The sequence below is a fragment of the Molothrus aeneus genome, chromosome 5, assembly GCF_037042795.1.
Source record: "Molothrus aeneus isolate 106 chromosome 5, BPBGC_Maene_1.0, whole genome shotgun sequence".
In the NCBI taxonomy this organism is placed as follows: domain Eukaryota; kingdom Metazoa; phylum Chordata; class Aves; order Passeriformes; family Icteridae; genus Molothrus; species Molothrus aeneus.
In genome coordinates, this window is record NC_089650.1 from 63,819,395 (window position 1) to 63,836,157 (window position 16,763).

The 16,763-nt window shown below is 45.2% G+C and overlaps 1 protein-coding gene across 1 annotated transcript; it reads right to left on the reverse strand.

Moving 5' to 3' along the window:
- Positions 1-193: 193 nt before the first annotated feature.
- On the reverse strand, positions 194-15,357 carry MCM10 (minichromosome maintenance 10 replication initiation factor). Its single transcript, XM_066550985.1, has 19 exons — positions 15,318-15,357; positions 14,229-14,549; positions 13,370-13,474; positions 12,656-12,790; positions 12,264-12,438; positions 11,394-11,559; positions 10,124-10,291; positions 8,723-8,839; positions 7,510-7,709; positions 6,481-6,581; positions 5,376-5,477; positions 5,160-5,277; positions 4,580-4,808; positions 3,620-3,779; positions 2,830-2,948; positions 1,849-1,962; positions 992-1,137; positions 738-780; positions 194-368 (listed from the first exon to the last, which is right to left on the reverse strand). Exons 1-19 carry the CDS (start codon positions 15,322-15,324, stop codon positions 285-287), a joined length of 2,610 nt encoding a protein of 869 aa, XP_066407082.1. The 5' UTR covers positions 15,325-15,357; the 3' UTR covers positions 194-284.
- Positions 15,358-16,763: the final 1,406 nt, after the last annotated feature.

Consider the following 16,763-nt stretch of genomic DNA (forward strand, 5'->3'; position numbering starts at 1 on the left):
CATGATGATTTGTCACCTAATAGTGAGGTCACTCTTGTGTTGTTAGCTGGAAAGAACAGGCATGACTGTGCCTTTCACATGAAGTCTTCTTCAGTCAATTAAAAGAAGAACAAAGTTCCATATCCATGCAGCAGCCTGGTGGACCCTTGGCAGATGATCCTTTCATCAAAAACTGATTCCCCTACTGATTCATCACTAAAACCAGAATCCTCTTAGCAGTCCAGTATAAATGTGTTTCAGACACAAAAATCCATCCATATGTTATGGAAGAAATCAACTCCAGGTCACTTGAGACTATTGAGAAATTTTGGTTGTTCTTCTCCTCTCGGTAAAAGCGTTTCTCCACCGATCTTCGGACCTTTTTTCTCCTGGAAACACAAACCATGGAGAAAAGAAGTTAAATGTGTGGTAGGAATCTCCCAAACACTTCTCTGGCAGAAATTGTGGTAGGGCTAAATTACCTGACTAAGCACTGACAGACCCTCTAGGGACCTTGACATTCTGAATTCTTATAACTTTGTTCAAATGCCATTTCCCCACAGTTAAATAAAACAAAGCTTTGAGGACAGAAAGCAAAAAGTAGAAGTGCACTATAACACAGCCTGCAGGCACCTGTGTGTACCTGCCAAAATACAGAGCTGGTGGCTTTGCTGGGAGCTTACAGGGGCACAGAACCAGAGGGGGACAGAAGTACCACAGGAAGCAGCCAGAGTGCTGAGGTGCTCACTCACACTCACCTTTAGCATCCCATCTCGCTCCCACTTGAAGAGGCCACAGTAACTGAAAGATGAAGATGGCATGTGAGGATCACTGTGCTGTGTTTGCTGCACAGGGTGAGGGGATCCTGAAGTAGCCCCACACCCAGCCCATGCTCCTTGGCACAAGGGCCACCATTGCCCTTTTAGGACATGGTTATGTGACTCACAGCAAGTTACTTGTGAAGGGACAGTACCTAAATCCCAGTCCCTATTTCATGAGGCTCATTTCTTACCTGCAGGGCTTTTTTGGAAGCCTGTCAAGGGAAATAGCTCTGCTTCCACAAGGACATTTGAAAAATCTCTTGATGGCATCATGCCAGAGGTAGTTGTGGTTATCCTGCACACAAGTCTCCAGAGGCTTGAAATAGGTGTAATTACACTGTCAGGGAGGAGAGAGAGTGTGTATGAGACCTGCTCTGGGGACCGGCAACAGCTGAATGTTCAGAGGAAAGCATCCCTGTCCTCTCCCATCCCGAGGAGCCCAGCAGTTGGATCACCACTCCAGGCTTTGTCACTGCTCCTTCTAATGCCATCCTCCCCTTGCCAGCACCCTGTGGTCCTGCTCCCAGCACTTCATGGGACACAAGTCCCTCTGTGCAACCCAAAACAGGTAGGGAAGGCAGCAAGAGGTAAAGTTCAGCAGGGGCTGAAACTTTGGAAGTGGGAGGAGTGCTTCCCTTCCTCTCAGCACATTTGGGACAGTCATAAAGCTCCCATCCTCTTCCAGATGGCAAAATCCCTGGACATGCAGATAGAGGATTCCCACCCAGTGTTAATGTTTTCAAGGACTTTGCTTATTTTTTCATGAAATATGGGGAACTGAGGGTGCTGGTTCAAAGCACTTCATGGAAGAAATGGAGAAATTCAGGACAGCAATACCCATGGAACCACTGGCATAAGCACTGAAGCCTTGCCATGTCTCAGTCACTCTGAACTGCTCTCAGCAACAGGCATGAGGAACAAAACATCAATCCCTGCACTGGACCACAGCCAAGAGAGTGGCAGATGGGAGTCTGCAGGATAGTCCTGCACCATTTTGTAGGATCCATGTTCCACTCCCCTGCTGGTACCCTGGCTCCCCTTCACTCACTGTTTTACATGTCACAACTCGACATTTCACTGCCTTAATGTTCCTCATCTTCTCTTCCAGTTCTTCCTTTTTCACCAGGGGCTGAAAGTATTTCTCCTGCAGTTCAGCCTCAGCCTGTGGGGCACACAAAATGGGTTGTGAGGACACAAAGAGGGGAGAAGCCACTCCATAAATAGCCCAAAGGCCACTTATTATCAGGCCTGCTTGAAGCAGACTGCAGTCTGGGAGCAGAGAAACACAACATCTCTCTTGTTTCAAACAATCCATTATTGTACACGTGCTGTAGCTCACTGCACTGACACGAGCCAGCTCTGAAATGCACGAGTGGGAAGGTTAACAACAGCAGGAAGTAGTGAAATGAGCACATAGCCACGAGGACAGTGCAGAGAGAAGTCAGGTAGGCAGATGGAATGAATGGAATGGGTTCTTAGCCAAAATATTACTCCCCAGAAGACCTTAAAACAACTATGACTTGTCACTGTGTCCAAGACAAGAGCCCTGTGCCATTGGAGGTGCTGCAACTCTGGGGAAGTGCTCAGCAGAGACCCCCAGTGTGACAAAGCCAAGCTCTCAGCTCTCCAGGGCACCTGATGGCATTTCACAGCTGACATGAGCCCCAGATGAAGGTGGCAGCTGGCTTTATGTGGCCAAGATGTCAAGTAATGAGGGACAAAATAGGCATGTGGCTCATTTGATTTTAAGGCAGAGGGATTTTTTTGGTTATCCACCAATAGGAAACTTCACTGATTCTTCCAAACACAAGAATAAAACTGGTGTCAACTGGCAACATGGCCTTACCCTGGCTATGGCAGCAGTGCTGGATGCAGGCACTGTGCCCTGCATGCCAGAGACACCCAGCCCTACTCCTCAGGACAGGCTGGAGCCCGTGAGATGCTGGGTGCCTGCTTCTTGCTGAAATCATGAGGAGTCCAGTCAGCTCCCAGTTCTAAGCCCTCAGTCACAGCTGGATGGAGGCCATACCTCTTTTAGGACATCTGTGTGCTTGGACTTGGCCTTCAGGATTTTCTGGAACTCTTCTGACTCCAGATAGGCCAGCTGCTCACGCCGTTTCTTTTGGGCAGGTTCCAGTTCATCCATTTCTAGGGAGACAAAAAGGTTCAGTCCTACATAACAAGGCTCTGATGGCTAAACTTGCTCACTGCAGGAGATTTTGGAAGTCTCAGGTCTCTCAGGCAGATGTTCAGGTCAAATAGCAGCCTTTCACAGTTTGGGAACATGAAAACAAGTTCAAATATGGCTTCAGAAAAAATAAAAGTATTTTTTAAAAATAACATTGCATCTTCTCTCAAAGCACTGTACTAGGAATTTTCACATTGCTCCCAGGAGTGCAAGCAGTGTTCCCTCACTGACTGATGAAGAAACTTTAAAGGGAATTAAACAATTCATCCAAGATCACACAGTAAATCACCAGCAGGCAAACTCAAGTTCCCACAAAAAATTCAGACACTTTCCCAGGTGGGAGGGTTCTTGTTCTCCCTTGGTGAAGTCAGCCTTGCACTGCAGATACTCAAGTGCCAGAAGAAAGAGAACAGAGATGAGCACAGGGAGATAGCAGAGATTACATCTCAAACTTTGTCCACAGGGTTAGAGATTTTTTTTTTAGTCTTTCCAACAAACCCTTGGAAGTTCCAAACAGACCTAACTTGGCTTCTTTTTAGCACAGCAATTAAGTCCTTAACCCAGAGCAACTCCTGCTCTGTCAGTAGGACAGAAGCACATTTTTTCTGTTCTAGAAGCTAACAGTACATACCACTGTCTGCTTCTGCACCTCGTGGCTGAGCAACATTTTTCTCAACTCTTTCAACAATTTCTAGGACATCCTCAGCATCAGTCCGCTTCCTCTTGACGCTGTTTGGGTCTGTTTTGGGAAGGATCTGGCCCTTTGCTCGCAGTCGCTGTATTGCAGCCAGCTGGAAAACAGAAAGAGCAGGGAACTGAGGGTGTGACCTGTCTGGTTCCAGCTCCTGATCCCAGGACTAGCAGAGAAAGGCTGTCAGCTGGAAGAGACAACATCCACTGGCCTGAGCATGGAGCTGTTTGGAGAGAGGCCCAAGAGAATTCCCAGCTCTGACATACACCCAACCTTTTGGGATTTCCCAAAGCAGAAAATCACCTCTCCACAGGTGTTACCAGGCCTGGTGTCTCTGCAGCTGAGCTTTACCTGCTTCACAAATCAGCAAGTTTTTCAGAAAAATCAATTCACTTGAGATTTGCACATAAATTTATAATAATTAGGAACTAATAGAAAATCTATTACAACTATTCCTTCTCATACTCCCAGAATGCTAAGACCTCCTCATTCTAGCTGGAAAAGTTTCTTGACAAACAATGAACAAATTTTTGCCAAAAAAGATGCAGACTGTTTTGGCTGGAAAATAAAATTATCCAGACTCATGGCACAACACAGCTAAACCAGTTGCTTACCTACCTGTCAAACACCTGCATTACACTGCACTAGCAGTGCCAGAGTTTAGCTCTCCAGGGATTTTCAGCACAAATCCCTTCCCTCAAGAGATTGATTGAAGGCAAGATGGCAGCAGGGACTTTGGCACTGACAAGTATCCTGTGTGCTGGAACATGGCCAGTGTGATCCCACAAATGAGAAACTTCACCAACACCAGAACTGAGCTGACCAGAGAGTCCTCTTCTACCACAAACCAAATTTCCCTTAACCTCTGTTTAATACTTTAAAGACCCAAAGAGCTGGTACCTTTTTGGCTTCTGCCAAGCTGTCTAGCTTTGGCCTTGGAGGAGGAGACTTGTCAAAGAAGAGGATATCTTCTCCTTCTGAGAAGCCTGTACCTAGCCTGGGCCTCTGAGGAGTTGACATTTTTGCAGCTTTGGGAAACTCTGCCCCGGGCACTGGGGAATGGAGGGAGGTCTGTCTGGAGGAGGATGGGAGAGCAGGAATGCTGGCTTTACCTGTGTTCTGGAGAAACCTTGTAAGACAAGAATAATTCATTCAATTAGAGACATAAATCACAAATAAAAAGGTTTAAGAAACCAATAGGAGGGGATGCAGACTAAGATTTTTTACTATTTGGCCTTTAATTGCTAAAAGAAACACACAGCAATTTTGGCATTCAGGAGAAGAAAACAAAACTGGTAAAGGACTCATTAGGTCACTGAAATCAAAAGTGACTTGAACAAGTCACCAGAAGGAGTAAATGACCAATTGTTTTCAAAGCTAAAATCAGAGAGAGATCACACAAAGCTGAGAAGAAGTGAAAACAGAGCTATCCTTATGGATACAATAACAGAACCTTCCTGTGAAATCCAGTGTGTCTTACCGCCTCTGAATCTCTTCAGATCGCTTTCTTCTGGCCTCCAGCAATTTCTGTTTCTGTTGCTTGATCAGGGCTGAAGCAGAGATAGACTGGAAATCTGCCCCTTGCTTCTTTTCAGCATCTGGGAAAAAATAATAAAGCAAAATAAAAAGCCACTTTGTTCAGAAGGAGGTCGAGTGATTTTGGGAGTGGGTCTTCCTTCAGGCAAAAGGACAATACCTGTTTTGGTCCAGTGTTTGCAGAGGTTTCGTGCTCCAAAAGTTGGCTGTGCCAGCAGTTCCCTGAATTCTTCAGAACACTGCATGGGTCTCTTTGCTGCACCTGAGTGGAAGAGGCAGAAATACAACAGATTTGACCTGAGGAAGGGAAGCAGGCCTGGCTTTTGAGATGTAAACTTGTCTAGGTTGGAAGAAACCCTTGCAGGTCAGCTGACCACTTCTCAAAGCAAGACCAACCTTTACATTATATTTGGTTGCCCAAGGTCTTGTCATTTGTCACAGACATTTCTATCACTTCAGCAACTCAATCAGTTCCTCATCAGCCTTGGCTGTCTGTGTTACTTGCACCATTCCTGTTTTTAGGATGCTTGACAGTCCTGAAGGCTCCACACTTTATCCCTGCAGAATTCAGAGCAGCTAAAAGCTGCTATGGATATACTCTATGTTGTCTGAAAGGGAGGCAACCAACAGATGGAACTGGAAGATGTAAATAAGACTAAGTGGCACCTAGAACACAGTTTGAATAATCTGTCACCTGCTGTCCAAAGAGCATCAAGAGTGTAATATTAAGAGCTTTACAGAAACAAAACAGAGGCAGGGGAGACTGATGACATCCCAGGGGCTACAAAAGGAACATGCTTTGACACAAAAGAAAAGCACTAGAAACAAGGTGGGTTCTCAGGAGGTAGCCTGCATTGCAGACCTGACTGATTTATACTTAGTATTCCTTAGAAGCTTTCAAGGTGGCAGAAGTAATTTATTTTAATCAAATAAAATAAATCCTCTGATTCAAAGTTCTTAAAACTTCCAATTCCCATTAATCTGGCAAAGATCTTCTGTCACTGTCCAAAGACAGAACAGGAGACTTAATTTGGGGGCACTGATGAAAAAAAGATGCAAGAAGCCACACAGTTGCTTATTACATTTGCCTTGAAACTGTGATCTCAAGAAGGAAGAGGAGTTTTGACCAACTGAGGAAGCAAATGACCCCTTCTGCAGCAAAGTGACTGCCAGGTTCAGTTAGTGACTAGAAGGCCCTGGGACACATCTACACATCGAGCTGGAAACATCTAAAGAATGAAGAGACTACTTGAGTAATTGGGTACCAATTTTCTGCCTGGTTTCCTGGACAATTGCATCAGATCCTTTCACGACCAGGTTGGAAAGAGTGGTTTGAATCTTCCTTTTTGGCACAGCAGCTGCAGCACTAGAAAAAGGAAACAAATACAGAATATCAGAGTTTTCCCATGCTTAGAGTAAGGACAGAAGCCTGAATGCTAGCCCAGTGCTACAGCAAAACTCCAGCCACCTAAAGGGCCAGCTGTCTGGTTTTTGAAAGGATGTGAAACTAAATCCAAATTCCAGCATAATGCTTAGGATCTCCTATTTCTCCCTTTGTTGAGATATGTATTTCCTTTGCATTACAGGAAAACTAAACATAGATCAAAGCTTTGCTTTGCTCACAGGTCGTTCCAGGGATGGAAAGGAGGTTGGAATTGCTTCATTACTGTGGAGTCACACCAGGTATCAGAGGGCAGTGGTAAGGGAATAAAAGCTGTGTCCAAGCACAGGGCTGGATCCAGCTGCGATTCATCTTTCCACAGCTGTCTTCATGGGATTTGGATAAAGGACCTGGCCCCTATGAGATGCATACTGATCTTGGTCAGCCCTGTTTCCTCATTAACCCAGAGTGACAATGTATTATTTCAGCCAGGGAAGACATGAGGAAATACAGAAAACACTGACTCTGGGATTGAATGCAATAAGCCCTAAGAAAATACACATCCAATCTCAGAGACTCGAATGTTTGGGATCTCATGATCTCAAAGTCCATTAATCTACTGAAACACAAAGCTGCCTGGCTTCACACCATAGTACTCATGTAGAGGTAAAAACAACCCTTACCACATCTTAGTACTAACTTTAAATTTTCCTGTCAAACAGCAGCTCTGTTACCCCATGTGGCCAGTAGGATTATGCCAAGTGTGGGGCTTTATTCCTGCTTAGTGAATGTAGTTAAGGCAAAGGCATTCTCTAAATGAATAGATTCCCTTAGACATAGCTTCAGGCTCCCTTGTATATGTAATTCTGGGAAGTTCTGTTCAAAAGCAAGGGAAATAAATGGTTTATCTTACACTGAAGCTGCATATGCTGCTGAAGAGACTCCTCCATAGTAAAAGCCATCCTGACACAGCCTCTCCTTCAAAGTGGGATTTTTCCGAGCAGCTTTTCTGGGAATGCGGCCCCCAGAGAAGGTGGACTGCAGATCTGCTCGCTTCGAGCTGAGCTTCTTGTACTGGGACTGGATGTGGTACTGACAGTATTCACAGTCATTCTGAAAGGAAACAGGAGAGGCCTGTTACAGAACACCAGCAATTACAATTCCCTCCATTCCTCTCCCCCACATGCATCCTTGTATGGCTAAAATGAAGTAACATCTCTACTGTGGTACTCCAGCATTTGATCAACGAAGCAAAAATATGCCCACACTTGAGCAACAAAAAACAAAGCTAAAATTGCCTGTACTAATCACTAGAAACAACCCTGTGCATCAAGGAATTTTAAGGTATTCCTTGAAGTCAGCTCATTTCCCACCCAGGACATCTTGCCCAGATTCTGTATTCCTCACTCAGTTTTATGTACTGTCTGCACAGCCTTCTCCTAGAGTGGGTCTGCAATCACAGACTTGATTGGCTACAAGTACCTCCTGTGTTTTTCTTCTTCCCAGTTCTTAATTCCTTCATTTTTTCTCCTCCTTCTGATACCCTACTATCTTCAACCCTTCTGACTCAGACAAGGTTCCTTTCAGCTATCACAGCATCACCATAGCCATGAAGTAACATAATCCACAAATCCTTTAAACTAGTACAAGTCAGTAATGTCCTGAAAGGATCCCAAAACTTTTTTCTCTCATTTCCAGTGCCCCACATTCAGGTGTAAGTACTCTAACAGCTTGCAGGTATGCTGGACAAGGAAGCTTACTGGGTAAAACAATTCCAAAAAATAGCCATTCCCAAAAAAAAAATCTCATGTTGTTTTTCTCTGAATGAGTTTTCTAGTGCAATGCATGGAAGCTTGCAATGGAGCAAAGGAGAGTGAAAGGCTGTGGCCTCATGGGTCAATACCATCTCCTTTCACTGCAGCACCAACCTGGCATTTAGGGAAATCCCCTCACAGTGACAGCACAGAAACAGCTCCTCTGAGTTTCATTTCTCACTTTCTCCACCCACTTTAGTTAGTTGCAAGTCAAGATCCAGAAACAAGTAAAAAAGTCAGAGTATGAGTACAAAATCAGCAGCCAGATTTTCACCAACAGCTTAGGAATGCCCTGATTACTGAGATACAGACCAGGTTCACAATCTGTGCACAAGGATCACCATTCTTCTTCCTGGCTTTGCAGGTGCCCATATCCAGAGCTTCTCCCATGAGGAGGATCTTCTGGGGATGGTCAATGGACAAACACACCTAGACAGAAAACAGAACACTCCTGGTCAGACCTCTTTCTAGATGTCACTGGTTTGTCTCTGATCTGGTTCAGTACCTCTGGTACTAACAATGTAGTCTTAAAATGCAGGCCTAGCTTAAGAAAGCCAAGTGAAAGACATTTCAGTTCTATGCTCAGAGCCTCAGGAAACCAAACAACACCTAAAGCAGTTCTAATTTGCTGTAAATGGTCCTGTACAGCTCCTTGGCTCTGATACCATCATTAACCTCCACATCCAGCAAGGGATGGGAGGAAGAGCTGTACCAGAGCTCTCTGTCCTTCTCCAAATGTCTTGGTCCAATCAAAACTGAGTCCTGTGCAAGAAGTGTCTGCTTCACACCCCCAAATACACCAGGGACTGTGTCTGTAGCCAAGGAACAATTTCAGAAGTCGGTTTTAATGTAGTAATAAATGTGAACATTTCAGCTAGGAGGAGCCATTCTTGACAGTTAAATGCAGCCCTCCTATTAAATCTGGTGTGCCTTTCTGCTCACCAACGGGACTATCTACTGCTTATTCATGCTAATTTAAGCAATTATACAGCTTAAAAGACAATTAATGAGAGCCTTAATTTTTCTATTTGGAGAATTTAACACGCAGAACACTACATCATCAGCTAATAGACTGAAATCCCCCTTGACAGAAGTAACTGGAAATGGGTTCCATTCCAGTGCAATTAAAAATATATTAATTTATTAGCAAAATGAAGCCATCTTAAATGTTCTGCATGTTCTGCATTTATAAATAATCAATTAAACAAGTGAACTACTATGTATCAGTTGACATATATTTACATAATACGTTGTTTATTTATAAATCAAATATTGCTGCCTCTCTGTTGCGATTTTTGAACCAGAAACATGTTGAAGTCATATCTCATGCTTCAATTAGAAGAGAGAAATGTACTTCTCCACCTTTTTCAGCTTTGAGAGACCTCTAGGCTGAAATAGGTGTTACACTGAAGTAGTTGAATAAACTGAAATGAAAATACGCTCTCTATATTTGTGGAAGAGCCAACTGCTACTGAGAGCAGATTAAAAACTGGAATAAACTCCGGGTTTAAATGTTTAATATGAGTTCTTGAAGATCAGTCTCCCAGGAGGCCAGGAGCAGATACACACCATCAACTACCTGAATGCAATTCAAACTGTTGGGCAGACTGCTGCAATTTCAACATGAAGATGTGCTATAAAGTGAAATCTCAGCCAAATATGAAAAGGTTCAGTATGGGTTTTTATCTACAGCTGAATGAAAAATCCTCTCACCTCATCTGAGCCTTCTTTAGGTTTCATGGGGTTGGCATTGAGCAGGCCAATGACTGTGCCTTGGTCAGTCTTCCAGTGCTCCTTGTGGACTTCACCGAAGAGGAAGAGCGAGACGCACTCGTTGAGGTTCCGCAGGTCGTTCAGCCGCCAGATGCTGAAGGTCCTGCCCTGGAACAGACACCCCCTTTCCTCTCAGCTTTGCTGCACACACTGACTGCGTCCCCACTGGCTGTTTCTTTTCAAGAGCTACTCTGACTTTCCCCCTCCCAAGGTTTTCATGATTTAGAAAAGCACAGTTTGCAATCACAGTAGGGCTTAGGTACAGTATCTCCAGCCATCCATGTTGCCAGTTCTGGGGTTCCTAAAGGCCAAAATAGCAAATAATTCTGCTACTGCCCTACCAACCCTTCTGATATCAAAGCTGGGCAGCACACTTGTTTGTTGAATAAAGAGGTTTCTACCCCACTGAACACGCAAAACCACGGCATATCCAGATCTGTTTCATCAATGACTTTCTACAGGACACAACACTGGATGAAACCAGACAAGCCCAGATCTTTACTACAGAAGTTTTCCATTAACTACATTGTGGAAACCCAAAGCATTGGGAATATTTCTGTCTACTCTGGGGTGCCCTGACCCCCAGGGGGAGCACTGACTTTGACCCTCATCCATGGAGAAAGTTTCCCAGACTTCAAGACTAGAATCCACAAAAGTGTGAAATAGATTATAGAAAGCAGTGTAGGTCTATCACTTGATGAGAAATTTAGGTTTTGGAATTTTTAGTATGTTGTGGATGGAAGCAAGATGGAGGGCACAGGGTGTTGTCGTAGGTTTCTTCTTCATGCTTCTTCTTCCTCCTTCATGGGTTTGGGTGGCATTTTGTAATTGGGCAGGAAAGTCAGCATTGCAGCTCTTTGGGATCAGTTATTGGGTTAAAAGGGAAAATAATCTGGGTGTCAGTTCTTAATTGCATAGTTTAGTCTTAAAAGACCTTGGAACAAGAGATTGTTGGCCATTTTGTGCCTTCTAATGAAAAGCTGCTGAACTCACAGTAGTGAGACTTTTACTGATAAGAAACAATAAATAGCTGAGTCCCAACATGAACTGCCATCTCAAGTGCCTTCAATCCAGACCCAGAGAAACCCACAACTGGGACCCCCACAATTCATGAAGTTGGCTGATTAAGTTGAAGATCTAAGGAAGTTTCTCAGCAAAGACCACCAGCATTTCACTTGAACTGAGCAAGGGATACAGTGATGTTACTTACATTATTTGCACTCTGAGGAGTGACCTTCTTCACTATGACTCCAAACGTTACCCAGTCTATTTCCTCCAGATTTTCAGTAGCAAGTTTGTTCTTCAGCTGAGACAGTCGGATGAGCTTCCTGTTAGCCATTTTCCTGTCCATTTCGGCTGAAGACACCCGGGGTTTTCTAGATCCAGTAAAAGCAGGGAAAAGACAACGCATCCATTGGCACAAATGGACAATCAAAAAGAACCAGCACTTCTCTGGGGAGACTACATCTTCCTGCAAAACACCTCTGTGCCTTGCTTCACCCTGAGGTCACGTGAAATAAAACCCCCCATATCAGAAAGCTACTGATGACACTGGTTTTTTATCCAAATAGCTGCACTGCAACTCAGCCCCAAGCCTACATTAACTCTGCTCATTTCAGACTAACCAAGAATGGCTGACTGAGCTGGGAATACAGCTCGTTCTGGTGAGGACACTGTGAGGATTCAGAGTCCTCTTGTGGCCACACTGAGTACAGGGATGGTGAGTGGTTCCTGAGGCTTCCATGTGCAGCAAAACCTGGGTCAACTGGAGCTCAGCTGGGCTTTGCACATGGCCACTGCTTTCCTGCTCTGCCACTGAGGATATCCCAGGGAAGGCAGTGCTAATGAAATTAGAGCTTTTCTGTTAGAAAAGAGCAGAAGTGAAAACAGAAACATGGTACTGAGCCAAAAGTCACTGTTACATGATTATTGATCAACCAGCCAGTGCTGTGGCTTTGTGTTACATCCCTTCATGATAAGTGACTAATCTGACATGGTTAAACCACCTATATACATTTTGTTTTCTTTGCCTTTACTGGAGGGGATGGCCCCAGACAGGGCTCAGAGCTGGGCTGCTGACCTTAATCTCAGTCCTGAGAAGGTTTCCACAGACACTGGCTGTGTGGCTGTGCTGGAGCATGCAGGCACAGGAGGAGTCTTCTCCCTGGTCACCTTACTGGGGGTGTTCCCTGCGGCAGACTTGAGAGGCTGGAACGCCAGACTGAGGACTTGCCGTGGAGGAGGAATCTTGTTCTCTTTAGCAGAAGAAAAAAGGCAGAGCTCCCATTACAAAGAATACAATAATTAATTTAATAATTAATTAACAAGCTCTCTGCCACTGTGACCAGATCACTCCTGGTGCACTGAGTAGTGTGACACTGTCCTGGATGTGTCCACACCACCACTACTGGGAAATACAAGCTTTCAACAGCAGCTCAGTGGCTTTAGTAAAAGGCAGACTGGGAATGGTACCTGCTGAAGATGCTTTTGATTTCTGCCTTCCTTGCTTGGCTGGTGGTAAAGGATTGCCCAGCTGGGCTGAGAAGCATGGTGACTCTTGCAGCTTCTGAACTTTCCTTTCCTTTAAGGGTGGACAGGGAGATTTACCTGGCCAAGGGAACAAAAAACTATGAGACCTTGGAATCTGGACTCAGGCTCTAAGCACTGCTCCAAAAAGTGTAATTCCTGAAAAACAAGTCCAGGTCAGTGCCCCACTTGGAAACCTTTCAGCCAAGTTGTCAGCTGAAATGCAACAGCTGAAAAAGTGACAAAGACTCTTCCCCATGACAACTTAAGACTTTGGATGTCACTGCAACCTCAAACTGTGGAAAGTAGAAACATTCCCTGTTTTGCAATCTTCCCATGAAGGTTCATTACTACATCTAGCACACTCTAGCAACAAGCACAGCTGCATATACTGGGTGTACCAACATCTGCCAGTAAGAGACACCTCCAGAAGAGTCTGGAGCACTTTGTCATGAAACCTGTCCAATGTAGAATTAACCCATGATCCAGAGACCAAAACTGTTTTCATCTGTAGCTGTAAAAAACAACCTGTGTGGGAACACACCAGATCACCACTCCTCCTTGCTACTTAGTGCCTGCTTCAGGATTATTTTAAGTCCTGCCTATAAACTCACATGGGTAAGCCAATAAATCATAAATCCATTTAATTAGTTTCATTACCAGGGGTTTTCTTCTCAGGGCCTGAACTGGATTCTTGCCCAAGTGCAGTCTTCTGCAACTGCTCCTGTAACGTCTTCATCTGTTCTTGCAATTTTCTCAGCTCAGCTAGGAAAGAAAGGAGAAGAAAAAGGATAATAATGAAGACACCAGGAAGCCATTGCACGCAGGGATTTATGAGATCTCTGGAAGTCTGGCAGTTTTACTGCATCATGGAAACTTAAATGAAGACTTGAGTCTCAGTGCAGATTTACTTGATTCTACATAGTGAAGGCAAACTTTTCTATACAGCCTGGAGCTGGGTCCTCTCATAAAAATATTTTACTTAATTGTGGTGTTCCCATGTTGAATAAAACTTTTCTGATCACCATAAGACAATTTAAATGGCTGATGATTGCACTCCTTAGCATTAAGAAGTACTTCCTTCTATAATCAAATACACAGCCTGGACACAGGAAAGCTGTGGCCAGCTCTGCTTCCACACTGCTGGGGCAGAACCTCCTGTCAATAATCCTGGGGGGGAAGGGAATCCTGCTGGTGAAAGATGCCAGGATGATATGTGATGCCCTGAAGACTGAGGCAACATTGCTCTTCATCAGACAAGGCACAGGTACACAGGCAACCTTCCCTATGCTACTCAGCACAGCTCTGTTAGTCTCCCTGGCTTACTTAAGTCCTCTCTCTTTCTTTTGGGAAAACAGGTTTGGTGAGTTTGGCCACTGGATCCTGAAAACTGAACTTAGAAACTTTCACAAGGCCTTTCAGTATTTCCTCTCCAGCCATCATCAAGAAGGGGCAGGCCATGCCTCTTGCCCTCTAGCTCTCTAGAGACAGAATATATCAAAGAAGCTGTTGCAGAAACCTTGCAGTTCTTCATTGGTTTTCTCCTTTGCCTGACTGGGAGCTGAAGTGGGGACAGCTTTCTCTGCCTCCTCCTCTTCCACCAGGTCCTCTACATCTCCAAACAGCGCAGCCAAGTTCTCCTTCTGCTCATCAATCGTGCTGTCCTCAGCATCAGCCTCCTCAGTGTAGGACGCATCATCTTCTGCATCAAAGAGCTCATCATACTCATCTGGTTCTCCATCTTCATCCTCTGGAGCATCTTCCTCCTCAGGAGAATTCCCCTCCTCAGTTGCTTCATTTTCTTCCAGAAGAGAAGCCAGCAGATCCAAGTCATCATCAGCTAAGGCAAAAATCAAACCCAGAGTTATTTCTGTCGAGTTAAAGAAAAGCTGCTAAGGAATAAACATCCAAGACACCTTGATTACAAGCTAATGACAACTGAAACTAAATCAGAGCAGCAAGTAGCATTTTTAAAAAGAATACATTTCAGGTTTAACTAAAGGCATCTAGAGCAGCTTCTGGCTGTGAGGCCAGATGGAAATGTAGTTGCAGATGCTCTCAGCTCGTGGCACAGGCTGGCACTCAGCAGAAAACTTGCCAGCTACTCAGCACTGGCTTTTCCTCCTCTGCAGTTCCTCGAACAGCAGCTGCTGTTACACAGAAAAGCCTGGAACCTGTAAACATGTAGCCAACAGACACACTCATGTGGCTTTTGCCAAAGGAAGGGGAAGAGGGATGTGCAAGGCAGGCAACAAAGCATCTCATAGGATACAGTGTGCTCCTGGAAAAACGAGGAGAACAAAGAAATAAGGACAAAAATGGAGAAGAGATAAGTACAGAGAGAAGAATATGACAGAGCAGAAATGAAAATCTGAGCAAGCCAAGAAACTGATTTAGCCTTTGCTGCTGAGGAAAACACCAAACCAGGGAAGGCAAACAGCAGCCTCACAGGAAAGTGACAATAAAGAAAGCAAGAGGCAACCTCAAAGGACTCAGCAAATAAACTCAGGGGAGTGTAAATTCCTTTGCTAAAAGCCTCACCAGGTTTTCTGAATACTTGAACTTATTAGCTAACAGGCTGATAACGGAACAGAATTTTCTCCCTTACCGTCCATAGTTTCAGCAGGATTTCTTCAAGAGCTCCTCAAGGCAAAAATATTCTGTTACGGAAAGAACAAAAGTGATACTGTTAAAATACATATAACTTATATAGAAATATATATTGTTATTGTGTTCAGGCTCCTTGTTTGACAATCTTCCAGCTTGGTTTTGTTTAGAGCCACAGATGAGAACTCCACTCAATTTAAAACCCTCACATACATTTTCTACATCAAAACTTTGACCCCTGCTTAACCCGCTGCAGTGTAAGGACACTATTTTTATAAAAAAAAGCCCACTACAGACAAAGAATTTAAGAAATGCCTACTACATTCTCATAGTAATAACCAATTCTACCTCACCTGATTACACTGAGTACACCATAATTACAACTAGCATTTAACTATAGTTATTAAAGTCTAACAGTTGTTATTCTCAAAAGTGCACATTCTGCTTTTCTCACAGCTTCTCCATAGGCCCGTGAAAAAATAAATCAGCACGGCCGGACACGAATGGGCCAGGGAAGCTTGGACAAGAAAGATGGGATATCCACTGAGGCCAAATGAGTCAAAAACCCTAACTCCAACTGTGCTTACAGATCTTCCTGCTGCAGAATCTTTTGTTTCGCCCACTTTTGATAGTTTTCTCTGGTTCGAAAATACTCATTTTCAGCAACACTGCTTAACCCGCACGAGCAGGGAAGGCCGGTGACCACCGCGCACCCCGCGCTTTTTCCCTCACAGTTCCCCTCTCGCTCGGCCGCCTCCCTCACCCAGGAGAACCCCGACCTCCTGCGGGGCTCCCTCCTCCGAGGCTCCCCGACCCTCCGTACCCCGGCAAGGCTCCGTGTACCCCGGAAAGGCTCCGTATGCCGCGGGGTCGCTCCGTGTGCCCGGGATCGCGCCGATCGCGCCGCTCCCCCCGCTCTCCCGCTCCCCTCACACACCCCGCTCACCGCCGCGCGCGCCGCCAGTACCCGCCAGAATTCGGAGCGGCCCCGCCCCTTCCCGCGCATGCGCGCTCACGTCATCTTTAGTGCTGGCAGCCGCGGCATTGCCGGCGCCATCTTGGCTGTGGGCGGGCGGAGGGGAAGGGGCGGGCGCTCGCTGAGCGGCGGGGGGGAGATGGCGGCGTGGGGATCACAGAATCGATGGGATTGGAAAAGTCCTATCGAGTCCATCCTGTAACAGATCACCACCTGTCAAATAGATCACGGCACTCTCTGCCACGTCCGGACTTTCCTTAAACATTTGCAGGGACGGTCACTCCAATGTGGAACCATCCTTTCTGTGAAGATATTGCTCCCACTGTCCAACCTAAACCTCCCCTGGTGCAGCTTGAGGCCATGTCCTCTTATCGTGTTACCTGGAAGAGGAGCCCGACCCCCACCTGGCTACACCCTCCCGTCAGGGAGGTGCAGAGAGTGAACAGGTCCCTCCTGAGCCTCCTTTTCTCC